The 25,755-nt window shown below is 31.9% G+C and overlaps 1 protein-coding gene across 13 annotated transcripts in view; it reads left to right on the top strand.

The window, feature by feature from the left end:
• LOC143058823 (microtubule-actin cross-linking factor 1, isoforms 6/7-like) overlaps positions 1–25,755 on the top strand; it is a 127,762-nt gene continuing 102,007 nt past the window's right edge. For 10 of the 13 annotated variants that reach the window (XM_076232287.1, XM_076232291.1, XM_076232278.1 and 7 more), the window contains exons 1-2: positions 1–156; positions 21,344–21,412. In XM_076232287.1, coding sequence (XP_076088402.1) covers positions 21,350–21,412 — 63 coding nt within the window. In that variant the 5' untranslated portion in view covers positions 1–156; positions 21,344–21,349. Of the gene's footprint in view, positions 157–315; positions 340–21,343; positions 21,413–25,755 lie in introns of those variants that run through there. The other 3 variants (XM_076232286.1, XM_076232289.1, XM_076232279.1) reach the window with 2 other exon arrangements.

Below are 25,755 nucleotides of genomic sequence, written 5' to 3' on the forward strand. Positions count from 1 at the left end.
TGTTAAACCGCTTTAAGCAACGGTTGGGATTTATTTTTATTTTACTTATCATTGAAATATTTTACTTTTCGAGTGTGAGTTCAAGTGGCTCTCACGAGAACTAATTCGATAGTCTTCTTAATGGATATATAAGCTACTTATACCTATCATTAACAGGTAAGAATGATTTTGTCTTTGATCTTACGATATAGGTAATTTTTTACAGGTGTATGTCAGGTTGAATATGTAATATTTTCTGCATAATGTTATAGATATGTATAAACAACTACAAGCATTTACAGTCATATTTTGAATATGTGATTTTTTTGAACGACAAATTTTTTACATTTAAATTAACAGGTAAGCGCTTTTAAATTTTTCAATCAAATTTGTAATCAGGAAATTTAAAATGTCAATACAACCGACTATTTGTTTTGATTTGAATAGTGTGCTTGTTATAACCAATTCTCTAATACACTGGAAACTTGTATTTGTATTTAAAGGACCCATTCATTATAATGTACTTTGGGTTGGCCGTTTTATTTTAAAAGTTCCGGCGACACGAGAAGCCACCTGTTTCAATCAATTTTCAAAAAGTCAATTTAACCCAAAAAATTAACGATTTAAACTTGCAATTGTAGCTGGCTAATCGTAAATTGTCTATTTTTCTTTATACAACGTTTCAGTCTATATACATATACTGAGTATATAGTTCACCTTTCAATTTTAAGTGAATTTAGAAACATAACTATGCAGGATCATCAAACAGATGTTAACTCCTCATATTTGCTTGTGTTACAACGCTTAGAACAATGTGGCATAAATAAGGCCATGTCGAATTTTCTGATGTTTCTCTGTACGTAACATCGCTCTGCATGTGTATTTTTTCTTTGAATTTTGAATATAATATGTTGTTTTGTTTTGTTGAATCGTTTTCATATTCGATAAAATGGCTTCTTGTGCAGGATCATTCAAATCTTGTGTTGTGAAAGCTAGCGGAACCGTAGCTGCTATGTCCTAACATTAGGACCTAAGAGCTACAGTTCTTAATGCTTTGAATGCAATTCCAAATCAAATAATTAAAATGCTTTTTATGTCTCTATTTATAAGGACCAATACAGATATAATGTTTAGGGATGGAAGTTAATGAACAAATTGTCTGGACATTGTAACATTGTAATTTCATGTGAACTTCTCTTGGTCAGAAATGTTTCTTCACATGGATGTCTTATCCTCCCTCTAACAATTTAACAATACACCCCTGTATAGCTTTGTCATGTCCTCCAGGCTAGAGGCGACAAAATTGTCTTTTTATTGACAAAAAGTTGTATTGTTAAAGGTCTGTCACCTGGCCACCTGGAGGTAGTTTGTCAGACCACATGTTTAACACACACACACATAGATAGATATATATTCGATACTTTGTCTATCAAATATTAATGACATAAAATGTATATTTTATTGATTTCCCCCAGTGGATTATTTTATTTACCTGTTAACTGTGTTTTTATTTTCATTTGTACTACAAAATATCATAGCTTTATAAACGAATATGTTCCTTTCATCTTACTTTAATGAGGACTTATCTTCGGGACATACCGAGTTACAAAATGTATGTACATAAAATATATATTTTATTAATTGCGAAAGAGACAACTCTCCACCAGGTTCCAAAGAAATTGGAATTTAGCAACTATAGGTTACTGTGCAACTATGACCTTCAACAATGCCGGATCAAAATCCATCCCATATAGTAAGCTATAAAAGGCTAAAACATGAAAAATGTAAAACGATTTAAAAACACTTTCTAAATGTATGCGTCTGAGGCGCTTTTTTTGGGTTTACCTTTAATAAATGTGTCCAAATTAAGAGCTTTTCTGGATTAGCCTTCATCAGGAACACTCGAAACCAAACATTTGAAAGCCAACAATGTATAAAAACCAAATCATATAAAAAGTTATTATACGTCATCAAAAGGGACATAAAAAATATAAAACCATTTGAGGTCAACGTTTCCTGGGGGAATTGGAACCTTCATTTTTTAATATATAAACTTATAAATGGACAACATCCAAAGACCTTCACGAATATATAATATTTAATGACATGACAACTGAATTAAGTTAGAGTCCGACATTCTTTCCAATGAAAAGGATACATGTATCTAAATAGGATAAATATCTACAAAGAATTTGATTATTTATAGTTCCTCAAGGAAGAGTTTTGTTGTCATTTATAATATACTACCCTGATATGAAACAAATGCAAGACGGAAAAATCTACATTTAAAATGTTGGGTCTCGCTTATTAAGTAATGATTACCCAAATAGTCGGTGCATCTGTTGGTTACAATCTACATTTAAAATGTTGGGTCTCGCTTACTAAGTAATGATTACCCAAATAGTCGGTGCATCTGTTGGTTCCAATCTACATTTAAAATGTTGGGTCTCGCTTATTAAGTAATGATTGTAAACCCAAAATAGTTGGTGCATCTGTTGGTTCTAGTTATTGCAACAAACACCCGAGGATCTGGGTTTGGTTTACAGAATAGATAATAATGGGCCAAAAAAACTAAAGAAGTTTTATTTGAAATGCTTGGTGTCGATCTAAGAAAAAGAGAATATATGATTTTTATATGAGACAGAAACACAACAACACAGAAAACCAAATGACATTTAGATGTCAGTATTTGGGTTTCAGCAATAGACAATTGTCTACAATTTGTCAACCAATTAGTCGATTGATCATTGAACTGTAATATGCCTCCATCCCATGTGATATAGTGTGTAAGGAAAATGACCGTTCTAATTGTCAAATGCTTAGCATTTCGGGTAGAAAATGGAAGCGACCTTCGCCGCATAACAATGGCTGTGCGATCGCTGTGACTTGCCAATGATATTGTGCAATTGTCTTCATGAATGTAAGTTTATTGCAAACAGTAAGGCGAATACATGTACAATAAGCTATAAGGGTCACGTAGTCTTTACCGGTCAACATAAAACAACTTTGACTGGTAACGCCTTCGTTTTTAGATTACAGGGAACACGTACATAAAACAAATTCCTTTCTCCGCTCACACAATAGACTTTATGCTGTCATTAAAATTATGTGGTTAAAGCATGAAGCAAATATTTACAGTTGCTCCCGGCTTTCGTGTTAACTGGAAAATTTACAAACTGAAGGTGATATGATTTTGTTGTGTACAATTTATAACACAACGTTTTGTAGATTTACACAAACATTCGGTATTGCTGATCTTTCCTATTTGTTTTGGCTTTCACAAGGTCGTTGGTTTTTTCATTTGAATTGTTTTCATTTTACCATGTCGGGGCCTTATACGGTATGGGATTTGCGCATAGGTGAAGGCCGTATTGTGACCTATAATTGCTTACATTTACGTCATTTTGGACTCTGTTTGCTGGTGGGCATGGTCTCATTAAATTTCCTTTTTTATACATCAATTGATCAATCTCATGCATGATACTATTGAAACTTCGATTTCAAGCTATGACTGTTCTTTACTATGAAGTCAGGCATACTAGTATGCACGGGAACTCAATAACTATTTCATCTACTACATCATGGATCTATGCAGGCGCGGATCCCGAGGGGGGGGGGGGGTTCGGGGGTTGGAACCCCCCTTTTTTGGACGATCAATGCATTTGAATGGGGACATATAGTTGAAACCCCCCTTTGTCCTGGGTTAGGAACCCCCTTTTTTAAATGGCTGGACCCGCTCCTGCTATGACAATCACCAGGGTGGTAAAATATGTCAACGTTTCCACTGGTGTCTTCGCCATTTATTGCGAGCTACTTGAGCGTACTGTCTATTGGTTACATAACTATTGTGGTTCATTGTACTCATCCAGATGACTATCAGTTATTTTATTACAAGTCTATTCAAATCAAAGTGTTATTATAGTGGATATTTTTAGTAGACAACATAAACAAGCTACCAAAAACTTGATCAGCCAAGAATTAAACAGGTTGCGATTTCTCTATTTTTTTGACATTTTCTTTTATTTTTATCCAAAACCGTCTAATAGGAAACTCGCAGATAATCTTTGAATAATGTTAGAAAGATTGTCGCCTCTTACATTGTGTTTATATCTTTTGAAATCTGTCCTTATGTTCTTGTAATAATTATTCATAAAAAGCCCTTTATAAGCCTTGTTATCGAGTTATTCACAGTCATGTAAGCATTGATTATTTATCATAACTAATCATAATTAATCGTCTTTCGTAGTATTACATTTTTACAACAAATCTTTTTAAACAGCATTCGTTTCTAAATTAATGAATGTTACAAAAATAAATTATGAAAAAGGATTACAGCAATTTACAAATGTAGGTCATAGCGACTCAAATGATGCAGATTCTTTTCAGTATTTCAATATAAGGTGTAGTGATTTATCAAGGTATGAGCTATATTCTAATTTTCGAAGCTCAAATTATTATTTTAAATGAGTATAATAGCCTAGGAAGAACTGAAGAAAAATAATCTTGCCCAAAATAGACAAAGAGTATAATCCAGGAAAAGGATATTGTTAATTAACAGTTTTTTGTCTAACTGTTTTTCAAATTGCTTTACTTGAATATTGCACGTTTGACGTTTTTTTAGCCCTGATATTTATGATGAGCTTATTGAAATCCAAATTCCGTCACTGTGAATTTATAATATTTTAGTATGTGTATGTTATATACATACGTGTTGTATGTTGGAATCATATTACAACCATGTCGGGTATTTTGTTTACGGTTTGAATACACAATATGTATAGAGTTACGTCTGGACAATAAGAAGATATCTAAGTATCTCATTCTATTTAAATCCTAACAAAATGTTAATTGATATTCAAGTTCGTGTCTTTAGTGGGAACTAACATCTTTTGTACAGCAGTCAATTGTATATTTTCAACTCTTTGTCAGTTTATGTAAACATTAGTTACAGTTGTACATGAAGTTAAATAAAACTCGCACCCCCCCCCTTTTTTATGCAAACATTACATTTAGTTGCAGTTGTACATTAAGTTAATATTACAGCATGAAGTTAAACTAAAATTGTCAGACCTTCTATTTCTACCAAAAAAATGACTTGTTGCATGGCTCCGAATTTTAGTACAAGGATAGTTTAGTAGCCTTAAATTAGAAAGAAACAATAACAGTATTTGTCTTTTATTTTATTTTTCTTATTTGGAGGGGGAAGCACACAAAAGGGCAATACAATTATCTAAAAGAGGATGTCGGGTAGCATTCTTAAGGCGTTTTTATTTGACTGGTTTGACTGTCTTAAAAACGTATTAAGCAATTAAACTATTTAACACGTCATAAGCATTTCCATTCAGTTCTTTTTTCCAACCAACCAATTCCAATTGTCAAAACCATCTTGCTATTGCTAATCTAGATTACATCTTTCCAAAAAATTCCGTTTTAGGATATTGTGCATAGTACTAAGAGCTCGAGTTCTGGCTATGCTACGACTTGAAATATGACCAAGAGATTTATTCTATATGAAAAAAGAACCAGAAAGTGTTTAATTCTATGTAAAAAGAACCAGTTTTGCATGAAACATTGATTGACCTTATTATTGAATCAAACTTCCATCTAATTTTCCAGTCTGTGATAATTATTTCTATCAGGTTAACATAACCTTTATAAATGGTCGCTCCAGACATTTTTCATACCTCCAATGTACTTTGTGTTATGTTGCCTTTAATAATGTTTTTTTTTCCTTTTATATTTCCATTACCTGTTTTATTACCCAGAACGTATCACCATAACCGTCAGACGTTGCTAACAATACCCCTAACAAGGAACTATATAATGTGCATGGTTAATTTATTGCTAACTTCAATCACAGTTTTATTACCCTATCTCCTGGTAGCGTAAAATGTGTTTGATGAACTATTTGATAACGAAAATTCTTAAGAGTTATTTCATAACTCACTGACTAGTATTTTATATTTCTATCAAACTTTAATATAATTACATATTAGGATTTAGAGTCAAGGAAAGTGTCCGCCGAACAGCAGACAAAAATCTGCTGTATACGACAGCAAAACTATTGTGTAAAATGGCTTTATTGAACACAGAGCCTATTGAATCTGTCGTAGAAAAAGCTTGACATAGGATGTCCTATATGTTGATCGAAATACAAATTGAATATTTTAAGTAATCGACTCTTTACCATACTCTACATCAAGTACCAATGATTACTATCGTCATGTAATATTCTTGTAATCTAGAACAATATACTGTGTCATATGTATGTGTGCTAACGGTAATATGAGCCAGCGGTATGAACACAATATGTTGACATTCCTGGTAGCATTGAAATGAAACTATATTTTGAGAACTAATAAACGTGACTTACATAATAAGAAACGTTCATATATTTGTTTACACAGTTATACAGACATGTCTAATTAAAAGTTTGTTTTTCTTTAGCTAGAAAAACAAAATATACTATTAAAGAAAGCACTTTCATGCCAGAAAGACCTTACTATTTTTTTCCCACAAAAGGGGCCTTACTTCCAATAAATCTACAGAACTATACTTTTAAGTATCTGTCATAAACAAATAAAACAAGTTGCTTTCTTAAAAAAAAAGAAATGCAATCGTAAACCCAAATGCTTGTTTGGCATTTTATATTAGATAATTGTTTAATAAAGATGTATTATTTTATAGTACCAGACGCGGATTTAGGGGGAGGGGGGGGGGGCGGGCCCCCCTTTTGGGGAAAAAAAATTTGGTTGCTTATATAGGGAATCACTGAAGCGTGACTGTCGCGGGTCCCCTCTTAGGCAGTTAGTGGGCCCCACTTATAAAAATTTCTAGATCCGCCAGTGAGTACTTTTGTTGTACATAAGAATTAGAAACTGACATTGATTGTTTACTTAATGTAATACCGGCATCACACATCAACGTACGTCGGTCGTGGTAAAAAAAATCATGCACACAACCAATTAGTCCAGCCCTGGCCTCATTGACTTATTTTCATTTTTTATTTTTGGATGCATTCAACATGTCAATCATATCTGTATCGTGTGCACAACGAGCTTAAAGCGTGTATTTGGCGTGCGAGAAGCGTACGAGCTATCAGCGTTTATCTGGCGTTCAGGTGACCTATGTTGGCGTATGTCTAACGTAAATGAAATGTACGCTACGAAGGGAAAAAAAATCTATTGAACGTATTTGAGACGTGTCCCGGTCGTATCTGGAACGGTAATCCGTGCTTTCGGAGTTTCTGGGATGTGATGGGTGTTTGTTTTAGTTAAAGTCAAACGATTTTGAAGCATATATATTTATTATGACGCAAGCTACTTTAATTATCATTTGAATATTTCCTTGCACGCAATTACAAGCTGCTAAAATTTACTTTCAATATATGCGTAGTTATTTTAATTAGAGTCAAACGTTGAAACCAGCTGTGTTAAGATATGAGATAAGATTTCATGTAAGCAATACGATTTATATTCGAAACGAGATTTGTTAACTAAAATCTATAAAAGAAGTATAAATACTATCATTTCATTTTAAAATTACGCATCCTATGTAACATATCTCTATAGTAACTTTAAGGTGCTAATGCTCATTCAACAGGTCAATTAATGAATGTATGCTATTGAGCATGTAGGTACAAGGTGGCCATGGAAAGAACAAATGTATTCCGAATAACATCCGGTGTTCCGAAAGACTACGGACATCGTCCAATATATACTGCGTAAACCCCTGCAATTAAGTAAGCCCAATTTTTACCTCCGAAAAGTAGAGATTTTCTTATTTGGCTGCAGAAAATATAGATACCACCTAACCTTTTCCCCAGAAATTTGGTTAAAAAAAAATAGCATTTGTTTAAGATTCAGGGGTCTACTCTTATGGTCAAATATATATATACTATTCTTACTACTGTAGAAGTGATTTCTGTCAGACTTCAACGGAATTGTTTATTTTGATATGGTCCCTGTAATTGTTAAATAATGAATGACTTCTATGATGTAAATACAAACCAGACAAGATAGTCATCGCGAGAATGTGCCTGCAGCGAATCACAAATGTCATTATTTTTCTAATGTCGTAACGCTGACATAATTGTTGTACTTCCAGCGACATGAATTAATAATTATATCACGTTTAACGGTTTGAGGACATACTAAACATTCTGTAGGTATATATAATTTTCTTTTTTTATATATGTTTTTTTTGTTGTTGTAAAATTGAATATGTTTATACTCTATTCTAAATGGCAAATAAGATATTCAGCGCATGATTATTATTGACCAGTTTTAAGAGACTATATAACGGTTGTTGTCAGTTCATGACTGTCATGTTTGTTTTTCGTGTATTGCATTGTTATAAGTTGGACCGTTATTTTTCTCGTTTGAACTATGGTATGAGGTTTTCTCATTATTAAAGGATGTACACTAGTCATTTTGGGGGCGTACTTTGGCCTATTATGGTTTACTTTTACAAATTGTGACTTGGATGGATAGTTGTCTCATTGGCACTCCCACCACATCTTCTTATATATATGTAGAGCCGTTTGCTGCACGAACCTTGCTTAAGGAACTGTGTGGTCATAAAATTCGGCATACGCATTGGCAATCATTAACGAACCATTTGGCGGTACCAAAATCAAATAGAAATAGTCTCAAATCGCGTTAATCCGAATAAAAAAGTGGCTATATTTCCGCCGCTCATGATGGTTGCATTATCTTGCACTAGTATTAGAGATCAATTACGGAGAGGGACTTAATTATTCGGGTTAGGTGACACATACAATGTATTTACATTTCAAAGCAAACCCATTCATCTATTACCTAAATTCTCTTCCATGTCAAGACTTTATTGGAATTTTAAGAATTGAATACTTTTTGAGTATACTTGACATTGATAATATTTTTGTTTCTAGTAATAATATTTGTTCAGATTAATATTTAAATTAGGTTGGTATCTTTGATAAACGATTAATAATTGTAAGATAAATATGAATGTAGATTAACTATAGCCTCACAATGCTGGAATATAAGTCTGTTTGCTTTTAAACGCTTTGGCGGCAAAATTCTTCTTGTCGTGTCGATAGAATCCCTCCACTGTAAATGATTTGTTGTACTCTACTAAAACTACTACACTCTCCTACCAGTATTTTCAAAATACACGCGTGGAGTAGCTCAAACTTGCTTGCTTCTGAGTTGGCATCTACTAGTATATGACCAAAGTACAACCTATATATTCGTGTAGATGGTTTTCCTATCTACCTTAAGTTTTGTAGTTCACCAATCATGTTGACTACATGAGCAACGTCACTTGGTGCACCTCCAAAAATATAACCCCAAATAATACAGAGATATAGACCAACAAATGGTGCATCATTATTTTCATGTTTTCATTTAGATTCTAGAAATGGGAATTAAACACAAGACACCATAAAATTGACTGCACAGAAGAAGTTTGATTTAGATGAAAATGTCACTTAAATCAATTTTCGTGCTCTAATAAATGTCTTGTTCCGAGCTTATATATGTAAATGTGGCCTATGTGCACTATGAAAACTCTGACTATGATCCATTATTCCTAGTTTTGAAAAGTAAATGTTTGGATCTAAAACAAGAACAGTGTAATTACCAATAGTTTAACAAACTGTGCTTTGTTGTTTTGGTTTTTTTTTTTGCAACGTGAGAAAAATCTATCAATGAAAGTGTTTTAAATTAAACAAGAAACTCATTTTTTACCAGTATACATTTCATAGTACTTACAAAGAAGACGTTATTTTTCGTTAAAGTTTACATGAACCTTGTTATCGTCTTATGCTGCTTGACTGTTCTACTTGTCCCTGATTGGTTAATATATAGGTGCAGTCTGGATCAGTATACGCGAGTTAACAAGGCGAGCCAATAGTCAAGTATCACACGATTAAAATGAATCTTACGGACTATTTTGTTGATCTGAGATCATGATCTGGGTTCAGTATAAAATAGAGTACAATGAGCCTGAAATAAAGAATATATATGGTAAACAAAATAAAGAACAAAGAAAATAGACAAAGTTTAAGAATACAGGCAGGCCTGAAGACCCTCATTATCTCTTTGCATTGACTCAATGTTTAAAAGTTTTAAGGCTTTGTGTTTAGTAGTGACTTCCGTCTTCTGGTGTTTTGACTTAGAATTTAGAATTAAAATCATTGCACACACGTTTATTCGTATTTTAAGCCAACAGTATAAAGCAAACATGTTAAACTTGGTTCTTTGGGTCAATATTTATATTTGTGCTATCATTGGCAACTCTTTTTATTTTGTCGAACATTTAAATTTAGGTCAGAGCAAATATGTACATTGTAAATGTGTTTGACGAAGTTTTGAAAATCCCTTGGCATACACACAGAATAAACGGAAAACGGATACATTTCATATCACATAAAGATTGTTTTTCTGTTCTTCAAAACACCTTCTAAAGGAGATGTTTGAAAACCATTTTTGAAAATTTTGTTATATACAGGATTGTGGTATTTCAATAAGTACATCCTTAATATAATTGAGAATGGAAACGGGGAATGTGTCAACAAGCCTACCAAAGAGCAGAACACAACCCTAGGCCAACAATGGGTCTTCCACACATCGAGAAAATATCGCACACGGAGACGGGATTCAGCTAGTCCCTGAACAATAATGTATCATAGTTCAGCAAAAATGAACTTCACACGCATGACTTCATTCTTTTTACTAAAAACGCATTTCAGTCTTAATTTCCTTTGCTATTTGTGTGTTCGGTTGATGTCGCTTTTGCGTATAGCTCAAATCTTCTTTCATTCAAATAAGAATAATTTATTTACCACATATAATTAATAATCTTATAAGTGAATAAAGAAGAGCATTTCATCAATTGCATTTAACTTTCCATATCTGTTAAGCATAAACTCTCTCCAAAACCATTGAATCAGAGCTAGTAATATGTGGTGAAAGCCGTAAATGTTTACCAAATAAAAGCCTTTTACTCAAATCACATCGTTTCACTCGCCAATTTGTTTTTAGTTTTTTTATATACTTATATAGAAATGTAAGGAAATTTCAAACCGGTTAAGTAAAAGAATCGAACAAAACCCAACCCTTTCACCCTTTGTAAATATTGTACATTAATAATAGGTGTCTTGGTCGAATGCTGTTATTACTATAATTCTTGATTAAAAATAAAGCACCTCCACATCAAGTTTTTAAAATACAATGCATAAATATATTTTATAATTAAAATCAGTGAAAATCCAGAGTTGACTTTGGTACAGAATCTCAGACCCCAAAGGAAACCTTGCTAAAGTTAGCCTGGTATCCCGGCCCGATATTTAGCTGCGCGTCGTAAGGTACCGTGACAAGATTAGACAGGACCCCAGGCTTGCTAAATTATGCATCTTTTTTTTATTTTTTAGCGTATAAATACGCACAGCCACGTTCGGTCAAAACGGGGACTATAAATCCGATGATATTTTAGATATCAAGAGCTTTTTAATATTTCGTTAAAGAATTTAAACGAACTAAGGATAATTTCAATAATCCTTTTGCTAATGTGAAACAAATTTAATATCACCATCGCCGTTAATGTGAACTCTGACATTATAATTCAAAGGAAGTGTTAAGAATGTATGTTACGTCCCTTGGTATGTTAAGGCTGTCCAAGAGCGAGCTCCGTAAAAGTTGAAAATTATATTTAAAAGTTAACAATAATGTCGCAAACAATTGAACAGTTGTGTAAAGAACTCAATCAAGAGCAGATTCAGCAGTTAATTCAAAGTTTAGTTTGTATGAAATCGACAGAAATTGAAGGTCAAGTTGAAACTCACGATGTAAACAATGTGAACAAAGCAAATATGGCGTCTTATTCTAATGCGCTCACGGGAAAAAATAGTCAAACAGATGATAACAATGATAAAAACTACAGTTACAATGACTACAATAGTCAAGACCAAACAAATTCACCAAATAATTCTCAATCTAGCGATCGAGTGAAACCCTTCTTTCTTCTTGATGAAGATGTTCACGGCAAAGCCAAACCTGCCCGATCTTTATGGCTCACGAACGTCGAAATTTATAAGGCCATTTCTCTCAAAGTCCATGCTGGGTGTATAAAAGGTATCCAAAGAATCAGAAGCATGTGGAGAATATATATGGATAATGAGGAAGACAGACTGTCATTGTTGATTCAAGGTTTAAATCTGCGTGGCAGGCAGATTTCCTTGCATCCGCAAAATCCCCGTAATCCCTCTAATCTCCAACCAGATACCATACGAATAAAAGTTAAAAATGTTCCCTTGTCAGCGGACGACGAGCAAATACACAGAGCTCTTACACTAGCAGGATGCAACATCCAGGATCTCTCTAGAGAAAGACTGAGAGTAGATGGTAAAGTCACAAACTGTCAAACTGGGGACAGATTAGTAATCAGTAAATTATTAGATAACCCCATACCAAGAGACCTAACAATTGGTAAATATTATGCTAAAATATTTCATCCTGGGCAAACAGAATTTAGCCATTTCAATAACAACCCAAATTCAACAAGTTTAGATGAGAAAATATGCCATAAATGTCTGATAAAAGGGCATATTATGCAACATTGCCCTAATGACTGGGTGTGCAAGTCTTGTAATGAAAGTGGTCATAGAATGATGGAATGTACAAAAGGCTTCTCTGAGAATGAGATTGTAGTACAAGAAAATGAAGTAAATGATGAACACACACATAGCAAAGTACCATCAACACAGGTACCTATACCTAGTGATGTTAGTGATAAAGCTGTCAAAACAAAAAACACCAGTAAATCAGACAAAGATGGACAAACTATGAAAAGCACAACAAAAACTGTAAAAATTGCTGATAGTGATGTTCAACATGTTCAAGAAAAAACAGCTAAATCTCAACAATCCATTGACAAATTTGTCAAAACACCTTCAGGGCAGACTAGGCCAGATCCAAAAGCAAGAACACCACCAACACCACCAGAAAGACTTCATGACAAAAACAGTCACAACAGAATGCAAAAGAAACAAAACACAGGGAAAACCTAATACGAATATTTTCTGATGTATAATAAATGACAACAATCATGTCAATGTATATAATTTTATCTTATCCAAAATATAAAAAAAATAAAAATATGAAAAACAATAAGCTCAAACTGAATGAGTTAACATATGTACAACATTTTTCAAAATCGACATACGTGTATTCACGATTCTTGAAACAATGTATTTTTTTGCTGTATGTTATATTATGTGCTAGTTGTGGAAATGAAGTAATACAAAGTGTAGTAACAAATAGTTGTTTGATGATATTAATATATGAAGATAGAAAAAGTGTGAACTCAATGTATAAACAGCTGGTTTATGTTTACATGTTATGTAGGTTTTTCCCTGTACTATTTATAGAAACGAAAAGTCTAATTCAAACATTTAAAGTTCACAATAATATAGCCAAACCGGTATTTATTCCAAACAGTGAACTCGTTAAGACAGACATACTATATATAGTTTTTAAAAATACTTTTCTGTGTTCAATATTGATAATAAAAGGTATAAATAATTCCTTACCTGATGTGCAAAAACATCCATTCAACAAAAGTAATTTCCATGATTTCCGTGCAAATGTTTACACACATATTTATATCAGTTTCACAGATTCAGTGTGTATAAATGAAATTTGTATATCCAATCAAACAATTTATATTACAAGAGAACATTATGAATATCTTTGTTGGAGAAATATAGAATACAATTACACCAAAAGCGTTCAGAATAATAATCCATGGATATCAAATGAAAACAGCATGTATCATGTGTATGTACAGTTAAGAAAAAATAAGTATGCAATCCCGCAATGTGATGTTTATAATTATCGTTATTTATTTACAATATGTGTGTATACCAAATTATATAATATGTGTATGGAGAAAATACAAGATTTATTCAATGTTGTGGATAGAACTGTAAACTTTTTAATATGTTATTTGATAACACAGTTAAATTGTGCAGCCTTAATGTAAATGGCATGCACGCAAGAGAGAAACGTAACAGGGTTTTGACATGGTTAAAATCTCAAAAAATATCAATAGCTTTAATACAAGAAACTCATATAGACTTAGATATTGAAAATGAAATAAAAAATCAAACTAACTTTGATGTTTTTTGCAGTAATGGTACATCAGCAAGCAGGGGGGTCTCGATATTTATAAACAATTTATTGAAGTATGAGATTATAAATCAATTTACAGATAAAGATGGAAGGATTGTTTTATTAAATATCCAAATAAATGACACAATTTTTTCAATAGTTTGTTTATATGGACCAAACAACACAACTGCAAGAAAGTCATTTTTTAAAAAGGTAGATCTCTTTGTGAAAGAAAATGGTATTGGAATCCCAATAATTGGGGGAGACTTTAATGAAACATTAAAAAATATTGATAGAATAAGTGCAAGTAACAATCATAAAAACAATAAACCAGTATCAAGCTTGAAATCGTTGTTAAAAGATAACAATCTTATTGATATTTGGCGAGTTATGAATGAAAATATACAACAGTTTACTTGGAGGAGAAAAGATAAATCTCAGGCGAGTAGAATAGATCTAATACTGATTGATAGCAATTTAAGACCTCAGATAGATACATGTAAAATTAAACCGGCAACAATTCAGTATACTGATCATCTGAGCGTTTGTTTAACATTTAAAACGGGGGCGTCAGAAAAAGGACGTGGGTTCTGGAAACTAAATAACTCTGTCTTAGAAAATAAAGATTATCAAAGCTTAATTAACAATTTGATAACTAACTGTTTAAATCAATACCAAAATAGAGATACAGACTGTCGTATTTTTTGGGATATATTAAAACTTGAAATTAAAGAAGCTACTGTAAAATATTGTAAATCAAAAGCTAAAGCCAAGAGAGAAGTCACACACACGTTAGAAAAAGAATTACAGGAAAAGATGGTTGAGAGAGACCAATTAGATTTATTAAACTCTAATTTGGATGATCGTATTAAAAATTTGGAATCAGAACTGAATAAGATTTATGATGAGAAAGCCATTGGTGCACAAATCAGAGCCAGAGAAAAATGGATTGAATTAGGAGAAAAAAATAATGCATATTTTTTGGGACTTGAAAAGCAAAGGCAAATTAAAAAATCGATAAATAAGTTATTAGATGAAAAAAACAATGTCTTAAAAGATCAAAGTAAGATTTTACTTGAGATTAAAAACTACTATGAAAAATTATTTTCATCACAAAATCCTAATGATACATTATCCCAAGAATACATTAAAAATACAAAATTAGAATATAAATTAAATGATGAAGAAAAACTATTGTGTGATGGTTCAGTAACGCTTGAGGAATGTTCTGAAGCGATAAACAATATGAAATTAAACAAGTCTCCTGGACTTGACGGTCTAACCGTAGAATTTTACAAAACGTTTTGGGAGAAGCTTAAATATCTACTTGTTAAAGTTTATAATAAGGGTCATGAAGATAGTTTATTGACTTACTCTCAGCGTTCTAGTGTTTTGTCGTTAATATTCAAAAAGGGGGACCCATTAAAATTAGAAAATTATAGACCAATTTCATTATTAAACGTCGATCTTAAAATATTGTCCCATGTTCTAGCTCAACGACTAAAAAAAGTTTTACCAAAACTCATAAACACTGATCAGTCTGGATACATAAAAAATAGATTTATTGGGTTTAATTTAAGGCAAATACAGGACATTATAGATTATGCAGATATATATAATATAGAAGGGGCTATTGTTTTTGTCGATTTTAAAAAAGCATTTGACACGCTTGAATGGAAATTTATGTTAGACACTTTAGATCACTTTGGATTCAATGAATCATTCAAAAATTGGGTTAAAACTTTGTATACTGATATTCAAACATGTATAATTAATAATGGGTGGATTTCAGAAATGTTTAAGAATTCAAGAGGGATTAGACAGGGGTGTCCTTTATCTGCTTTACTTTTTGTCATATCCGTTGAAATATTGGCACTAAGACTTCGAAATAACGAAGATATAAAAGGATTTCAGATAAAATTTGATAGAAAAACACATTGTATTAAAATAAGCCAATTAGCTGATGACACAACTTTATTTTTTAATGATAAAAATGATATCGAACTAGCATTGAATGAAATTGAAATCTTCGGATCTTATTCCGGATTAATTATAAATAAAAATAAAACAGAAGGGATATGGATAGGAAAACTCAAAAATAGTAAAGACAAAATAGCAAATATTAACTGGACAGATAAACCTGTAAAAGCTTTAGGGATTTATTTTGGACATAATAATGAAGAATGTGAGAAATTAAATTTTGAAACTAAAATAGATAAAATGGATAAACTATTTATTCTTTGGAAAAAGAGAAATCTGACTATTTTAGGTAAAATCTTAATAATTAAATCATTAATTATTCCACTCTTTACCTTTTTAGCTAGCTCATGCGTATGTCCAGAAAAATATAAAAAAGAAATAGAAAGAAAATGTTTCAAATTTATCTGGAATGACAAACCAGATAAAGTTAAAAGAAATACGATGATAGGTAGTTATGAAATCGGGGGTTTAAATATGATTGACATTGAAAGTCACTTTGAATCACTAAAAGCATCATGGATAGGTAGAATCTTACATACAGATATGGCCAGATGGCAACTTATACCTTTAAATTATTTACAATGCTCAGGAAAAAATTGCCTAGCAGTTTATTTGAATATGGATTATAATAAAGTTGATCAATATCTACCTAATATTCCAATATTTTATAAAAATGTGTTAAAAAGCTGGATGAAATTAGGAGGAGGACAGACAGATATACCAAAAACCTTTTACGAAATCAGAAAACAAATTATTTGGGGGAATAAATACATTAAATTTAATAACAAATGTCTTTTTTTCAAAAATTGGATAAAAGGTAATTTAATTTATATAAATGATATTTTAAATGAAGTTGGCGAAATTTCACAAGATGTAATTTTGCAAAAAATTGAAAATAAATCCAACTGGATAGCTGAGTTAACATCCCTAAAAAAAGCAATTCCAAAAGATTGGCTACAATGTCTTAGATCAGAGAATTCAACAAGAAGTATAGTCAATGTAAAAAGACAATGTTTGTCAATAAATGGTAAATATATTGACATTTCTTTTTTGACAAATAAGTTATTATATAACAGATTAGTAAAGAAAAAAATTGTGAAACCTATTGGTATAAATGTATGGTTAAATGTATTACCATTACAGACAGAATTTCATTTGAAACCATTGTACAACTTTATTTTTTACTATTTAGAAGAAAATAAATTAAAGATGTATCGATGGAAACTTTTACAAAGCATTTTACCAACCAAAAAGTTATTATTTAGATGGAAGGTAACAAACAATGATTTATGTAATAAATGCTTTACTGAAGAAGATTATCAACATTACTTTATGTCATGTTCTTTTTTGCACGATTTTTGGAGAAAAATTCATAATTTATTGCAAAAAGTAAATATAGAAAAAGATGTCACATTGAAAGATATTGTTTTTGGCTATAAAATATCTGATAAATATTACTTTGGCTTTAACTTTCTTATAACTATTATTGGGTTTTCAATTTATAAATCCTACTATGGATCTGATCAGAAAATGAAAAGACTTGATGTTTTTTGTCTATTCATTAGAGAATTTACAAAACGAATGTATTATTCAAAGAAGTTAAAAGAAGATAATTTTTTAGTTAATGTTAAGAAACATTTATTAGATTGATGTTTTATTTATTAATATATAATAGAATTGAAATTTATATGTATTCTTCACAAGGTGCTTGGACTTGTTGAAGACAATGTAACAAGCAACTGATGGAAATAAAGGAATTTTAAAAATAAAAAAAAAAAAAAAAAAAAGAATGTATGTTAACGTTATTTAAACGGTTAATAAACAAGTTAAATTAAAGATTATTTACTTTGAAAATGCCTTTTATATAAATCTTAAGTTGTCAAATAATATGTAAACTATTGAAGTATGATACATCAATTTTTACTGTAAATAGTTTTTCTTGTGTGGCATTTTGAAATATCAAACAGTATCAGAGCTGTTACGTGAAAAAGTTTAAGAGTTGCTCGCCGAGGTCGGTGGTAAATTGGTCGAAGATGGGTGTCCTTTGGATTTGGACCTCAAGGATGGACTCTCTTCTTTCTTTAGTCTCTGTTTTGTTTAGAATCACGAAGAAATCTACGAAAATTACCCTGGAAGCTTTCTTTGTGGGTGTTCCAAGTGGACTCCACAAACATGATGGGTTTTACAGAGGGACTTGCCATCTGTATACCACTTGAAAAGTTTAAGCACCGTCGACCAGGCAAACATATCGCATGTTGAGTCTTTGGTTTGACCGGTATATATATAATAGCTATGGCTTTTTATATATGGTTCATGGCTATTATATCTATGGTTTGACTTTGGTGTGCTATGATATTGTAGCCATGAAACCATATAAGTGATCGATCTTTTAGTTTTGGATGTATATAATTTATTCGCCGAGTGTAGTGAGTGGAATTTTTATCGTTATTGTGCAAAAAGGATGGTTTAGGGTTTTAATTATGACCCGCCCTCTATCCGCGCCTACATCAATTTGTCTGTTAGTCATGGGCTCAATTTTAATTTTTGTTTCGAACGTTCCGAGGAAGGTCAATCCTGAAAAGTACCAAACTTGTAAACTGTTATTATCCCCCCCCCCCCCCCCCCCAAAAAAAAAATAACATGGCTACCAAAAAAAAGATATAAAGTACGTGTTGTACGCTCCTATCAAAAACTACCGTCAAGTTTATGTGTTGTAAAATCCCTATAAAATGCAAATATAATTTCGATCAAATTGATCTTTCCACCCACTATTACACCTTTGTGGTGTTTAGTCATACCTCGTTTGGTTTACACACCGAGATTTTAAATCGGATTGTTATGAAATTTGGTCTGAAGTTAAACTTTTAACGCCCATTGTTATTCTTTGCTCCTAATGCTCTTTGGAATTTTCAAGTATTTCAAAAAGGAAAATATTTGTTGTTTTTTTTTTTTTGGTGCTTTTTTTGGCACATATGAATAATTGATCATGTCAAATTTGTAGAGAAACACTAAAGGATGAATAGATAAATAACCAACCAAACAAAAACCCTACTTGTATCTCAAGATGGCTGATAAGTTTCCTACATATGATGCAATTTTGAAAATTTACAGAAAATTCTACGATTTTTTTCAACATCAGAAATAAAAAAACATGTACAGATAAAACATTTATATATTTTATAGATATTTTCCAGACCTTTAAAAGATTTTTGTGGACAGTTTTGTTATAAACTTGATGTAATATCGTTTTTCCGATAATTTGTAAATGTTTTTCAAAACTAATATTCCATGCATTCTGATCAAAGAGTGAAATAAAATCTGCAACTTAATCATTTTATCCAGAAAAATCAAACTGTCATGTTTGAGGGTCAATTTTCACATAAAGAAACTATAATTATTAAGCAATATTTCATAATCAATTGTCATAAACAGCCCTCTACCCAGGAAACACAACAGAGGTAGTAATGGTGTCAAATTTGAATAACACGTCGGGTGTACACTTACCGTGAATAATAAATTATAAAGCGGAAACTAAAATCGACCTTATACAAGTATTAAGAGCTGGCATTACATGTGTAAAATAGGTATTCCAAAACAGGAAATTTAGATATTTAAGGTCAGTCGAGGTAAGCCAATTTCATGTCGGCAGGTATTGTTTTATTAGCAGTTTTTTTAAAAGCTTTATTCTTTTGAAAATCTCCTAGGAAAAGTTTAAATCTTTTTATTTCAGAAATATTAACAAATGGAAGATATGTTCTCTCTCAATAATTCCGATTATATTTTGCCTCGATTCGTCTTCATAATTGGGTGTCGCGGCATGCTTTGCCAGGTATTTAGCTTTGTGTTTTCAATGTGAAGGTCGAATTATAGTTAGAACACAACGTCGACTTGAACCGGACGGTTGCACTAACATTAGTCCTAGGTTGCACCACATTATATTCTCGTTTTCCCTTTTCATCGTGACACCACGCTGCGCAATGGCCACTAACCGTATAGACTAATGCACTGTCGTGTTTCGCTTAAAACTTAACTCAGTGATACCACACTTTTTTTTAATTTCTTAAAAAGTGATATTTATTCCTTAAATTAAGGATTTGTATAGTACTATACAAATGTACAAATCCTTGCTTAAATGAAACAAACATTTTATATTAAACAAGTTATTCATTTTAAAAATACTTTGCACTGATCGTATTCACTAAAGAAAATGAAATTTATGCTAATTTGCGAAAGTTCAAAAGTTTATTTGATGGCCTTCGGTGTTGGTAAATAGTGAAATATGAATTTTATATTTCTTTATCTACATTAGTAAATTGTTTATCTATCCTATAACTTATCTATAATTTTGTAATCTTAGACGCTGTATTTTCCAATTGAAAAGATATCCTATTGGGCGCAAGTATATTTCCAGCTTAAAAAATATGTTAACAAATACAATATGTATCGTGATGTATGGAAGAAAAAAAACATTTTTTATACATTGAAATGAAATATTAAAAGTTTAGACATATGTTATTGTAAAAGAGGTACCATGATATATTTCTTCATTTCATATAAGTCACATACATTTAATTCCAGTCAGAACTAGTAAATAATAAACCAGGTCGTTAGTTTTTATCAGAAGTTCATTCATGGACTTTTGTATTTCATACTGTATTACATAGTCATTGTTTGATTTGAATAAAAAAATAAATACTGGGAACTAATAAATGAATTAAATTATTGGATTTTAAGAAATTATCATTTAAAGTTTATTTCTATTTATTAGAGAACATGAATTATTTCAGAAGAAGAAAAAAAAAAACATTTTATTATTATTTTTTTATTTTTTTTTCAATTCAAAATATTTTATTGTTCAAATATCAAATGTACATTTAAACAAAGAGATTGGACAAAAGACAGTGCCTATACAAATCCTTTCCCATACAAGATGGATTGAATAACATGCAAGATAGTATATTTTATTATTTGATATAGACAAATTATTGATTACAAGTTTACTTGAAATGATATACCATGAATTGAATTGAAATCGTCGTCCTCTCTATTTTCGTATGACACATTTTTTTCAGAATTAGAAACTTTGAAATTCCAGAAATGAGGAGCTAATTCTTTTTTTTTTCACCTGTCACAGGTAAATATTGATACGGAAGCAGATTAGTCATATATCTGCGCATGCTTGAATTAATGACACATTCAAAGATGACTGGACTATACTTTCAATTTTTCAGGTGAAAATGGGGTCTAGGAAAGACCTAGGTGGAACAGACCAATGTTTGGACCTCATACGAGGGGCCCAGGTATGTTAATTGTAAAAGTAAAGCCCAATATTCTCTTTTTACAACTTTTTCCAATCCAGGTGTCGAAGTTCTAATCATATCACGAAATTTAAATACCGGTAACTATAAATAGAACAATATCTAATTCAGGTAGGAGTTCCCTTTAATGTGTCCAATTACAGGTGTGAAGTAAACATACCGAGAAATTCGACAGATCATCTGCACATATTGCAGCTATATTTTGTCTTTTTATGTCTGGATGACTTCAAAATGAATTAAATCAACATAGGAGTGATTGACTTTGTTTACATGATACATCCTGCGGTGAATAAAAATATTTTACCTGTACCTGTACCTGTCTATGTGAGGGTTTCCCATTTTATGATTTATATGACCACAGAATATATACCATATTTCAATAGTACAGACTTTATGAAATTAAATGTTAATTCTGTGATAAATTACGTGAATTTGCATCCAGAATAATTTTTTAAAACATTACAAAACTTACTTTCGAATCTAGAATAAAAGTACGTTATTTAAATAAATTTGGAATAAAATGTATGATAGGCTCTTATATTTTTAAGACAAATATATCAGGCTTAGTACTATACAAATAAACTTGGTTGCAATTTGAATTCCATGTGAAAATTTTCCAATTGAAATAAACGAGCAATGCAGAAAGTTTAATGACATTGAAATAACATGGAATTCTAATCCTACAGCCCAGGCCCAATATTTTATTTGTCCCTAAGAGCCATTAACAAAAACAAATGTTCCTCCCTTTATTATAATTAGTACTTTTAGAATTTTTTTGACATAATTTCTTTACGTTTCTTTGGACAACAACGATTTCAAAAGCATTTATGACCAACAATAGTCATGATTCAGACAGAATCAATAGTGGATTTTTGTTTTATTGTCATTGAAATTGAATAGTTTTCCAATAAAAAGGTATCGTGTATTTATTACAAATTGTCAATAATATAACTTGCTGCAGTGAGTAAATTTGTTCTAAACTGGTCCGGTCCGGTACGTTTCTACGTTTATACACTTTGTACTTTTGAGGGGGAAACACATCGTTCTTAACATGCTAAACAAGGCAGCCCTCAAACAAGAAGCCCTCAAACAAGAAGCCATTCTGAGCTGAGACTACATAAACACTTAGGCCTTCCAGGGTAGCTCACACTTAAGTAATGTCACCACTTAAGCCCACATAAGACATTCATGCTCCCGATAGTGGAACTCCAGCATCTCTTGGCTACTCATTGGGCTCAGTCACTGGGACATGCTCCTCTGAGACATCACAGGAGTTTGAAATCCTATCAATAAGGGGGTAAAAATATACCAAAGTCGACTATCACAGTAGAGCTTCTCTCGAAGAGAGAAGCGAGTCATGGAGTTGCAGAAAATCTGAAGTCCTGTTTGGACGACAAAATAAGCTGTAAGTGAATAATTAGTGACCTGCAAAGAAGTTTAAATGGTAAATTGAAGTTAAAATATGTTTTGTAATTGACAGATATCGTTTATTCCGACCCAAAACGTCCTTTTTCAAAAAAGTAGGAAAATGCGTCGCATTCCTGTCGCTTCTCTCTTCGAGAGAGGCTCTACTGTGATAGTCGACTTGGAATATTTTTACCCCCTTATTGATAGGATTTCTAACTCCTGTGGAGACATACTCATGTCGTAGTCTAGTGCAAATAATTATGACGATCTTGAAAGGCTATTATGTTTTTTTTCTTTGAAGCGTCAAAGCATAAATTTAAAATAGCCTTCGAAGACGTCATAATTTTTTGGACTAGTAGTCCTGGTCAAAATTAAGTGTTATAAAACAGAATGATCGTAAAACTATTTGCATTGTGGTTATGGTGGACAATTTAGAAGCTTCTTTCATAGGCAGATTCAGCAGGTCCCAGCCCCCCTCCCCCTTTTTGTCAGAAATGGTTGATTGTATATATATATATAGGAAATCACAGAAGCATGACTAGAGCCCCTCTTTATAAAAATTCTGGATCCACCAGTGTCATTTACTTTAGGTACCCAACCAATGTAGGCTTTGCTTCAAATATCTTAATTCCAGCCCGAAAAATAGTTTATTTTTATGGATATTTTACCAACACAGACTACATGTACATAAAGAATTTGTTGTAAGTGCTGGAAAAAAGAAAATATGCTAATTTGCTGGCTTTCAATACATGTATGCATTTATAATTTAAGTTAAAATAAATGTAGAATTTTAATTAAATCATCCCTTACCATTTAATAAACTACCATTTTTGGACAATGTTGGAGTCACATCAGCGGGGACTCCAGAACTTTTTACAAGGAGGACCTCTTGCTTTAAGAGGGGTCTGCCTGCAGTCTTGTTTTAGTGATTCCCTATGTCATGTATATCATAAATCAACAAAATTTTCCAACAAAAGGTTACGGCCGAGGCAACCACGATCTGCATATAGCATATTCATTTAAAATAAAAATGACTATTTTATGGAGTCTAGTACTCCTAATGATTATTCCATTAGTTTTAGTGAGAATGCTCAGAGTTTAGATTTTGATTTACACATACATGTATGAGAAGCTGTTCCATGGACATGGAGACCAAAAAGAGTAATTTATTTATTGTAAAATTGAGTGCTTGCTGGGTGTTATTTGACCATTAATTTTGAAGTTGCAATCACTGAGACATTATATTGTACACATTGTTTAAGTTTGCGTCTTTCAAAAAACTTATGAACTTATGAAAATTGATCAAATGAGATTCGGATCCAAGGAGACAAATTTAACTATCATGTGTAACAGTTGGTTCAAATAAAATCATAGAATTGATTTACCATTAAAATGTGAGAATGATGAACTATATAATACACATTCCTATAGGACAGTAACAGGATAGAGAAAGGAGTCAAATCCTCTTAATACTATGATAACTTGTTCAGGTTGATGGATGTTTTCAAGGGTTAAATGGGACAACAAACTCTAGACACTTAAAAGAGACAAATATTGAATTGGGACACATTTTATTTGCATATTTATGTGTACCTTTAGTCCATTACATGTATTACTTGCTAAATTTTTCTATGCAAAAGGCTTATTTCAACAGTGTTGAATTTTCTCCAAACTTTCTGATACTTTGTAAGGGGGGTCTAAGTATGATACTGGATAAGCATGACCCATGAAAGTCAAATTATTTGTATGAAAATGGTAAATGAAGTCGGACTGGACTTGTAAAATTACACAGTGCTTTTATTACACTTATAAAGGGGATACAGCTTTCTGACAAAACATTCGGCTGAATACAGGATCAGACCAAATTTCCCTCCCACCATCCCCTATGAGACCCCTTTGTATTCCTTTCATCATGTCCATCGGATTCTTTTGCCTTTCTTTGAACATTTGAACATTTGAACTGGTATTTGGTGTTTTTTGTTTATACATGTATTAGTTTTTATACGACCGCAAAAATTTTAATTTTTTGGTCGTATATTGCTATCACGTTGGCGTCGTCGTCTGCGTCGTCGTCGTCGTCGTCGTCCGAATACTTTTAGTTTTCGCACTCTAACTTTAGTAAAAGTGAATAGAAATCAATGAAATTTTAACACAAGGTTTATGACCACAAAAGGAAGGTTGGGATTGATTTTGGGAGTTTTGGTCCCAACATTTTAGGAATTAGGGGCCAAAAAGGGCCCAAATAAGCATTTTCTTGGTTTTCGCACTATAACTTTAGTTTAAGTGAATAGAAATCTATGAAATTTTGACACAAGGTTTATAACCACAAAAGGAAGGTTGGGATTGATTTTGGGAGTTTTGGTTCCAACAGTTTAGGAATTAAGGGCCAAAAAAGGGCCCAAATAAGCATTATTCTTGGTTTTCGCACAATAACTTTAGTATAAGTAAATAGAAATCAATGAAATTTTAACACAAGGTTTATGACCACAAAAGGAAGGTTGGGATTGATTTTTGGAGTTGAGGTCACAATAGTTTATGAATTAGGGGCCAAAAAGGGGCCCAAATAAGCATTATTTTTTGTTTTTGCACCATAACTTTAGTATAAGTAAATAGAAATCTATGAAATTTAAACACAAGGTTTATGACCATAAAAGGAAGGTTGGGTTTGATTTTGGGAGTTTTGGTCCTAACAGTTTAGGAATAAGGGGCCCAAAGGGTCCAAAATTGAACTTTGTGTGATTTCATCAAAAATTAAATAATTGGGGTTCTTTGATATGCCAAATCTAACTATGTATGTAGATTCTTAATTTTTGGTCCCGTTTTCAAATTGGTCTACATTAAGGTCCAAAGGGTCCAAAATTAAACTTAGTTTGATTTTAACAAAAATTGAATCCTTGGGGTTCTTTGATATGCTGAAT

The sequence above is a fragment of the Mytilus galloprovincialis genome, chromosome 14 (assembly GCF_965363235.1).
Source record: "Mytilus galloprovincialis chromosome 14, xbMytGall1.hap1.1, whole genome shotgun sequence".
In the NCBI taxonomy this organism is placed as follows: Eukaryota; Metazoa; Mollusca; class Bivalvia; order Mytilida; family Mytilidae; genus Mytilus; species Mytilus galloprovincialis.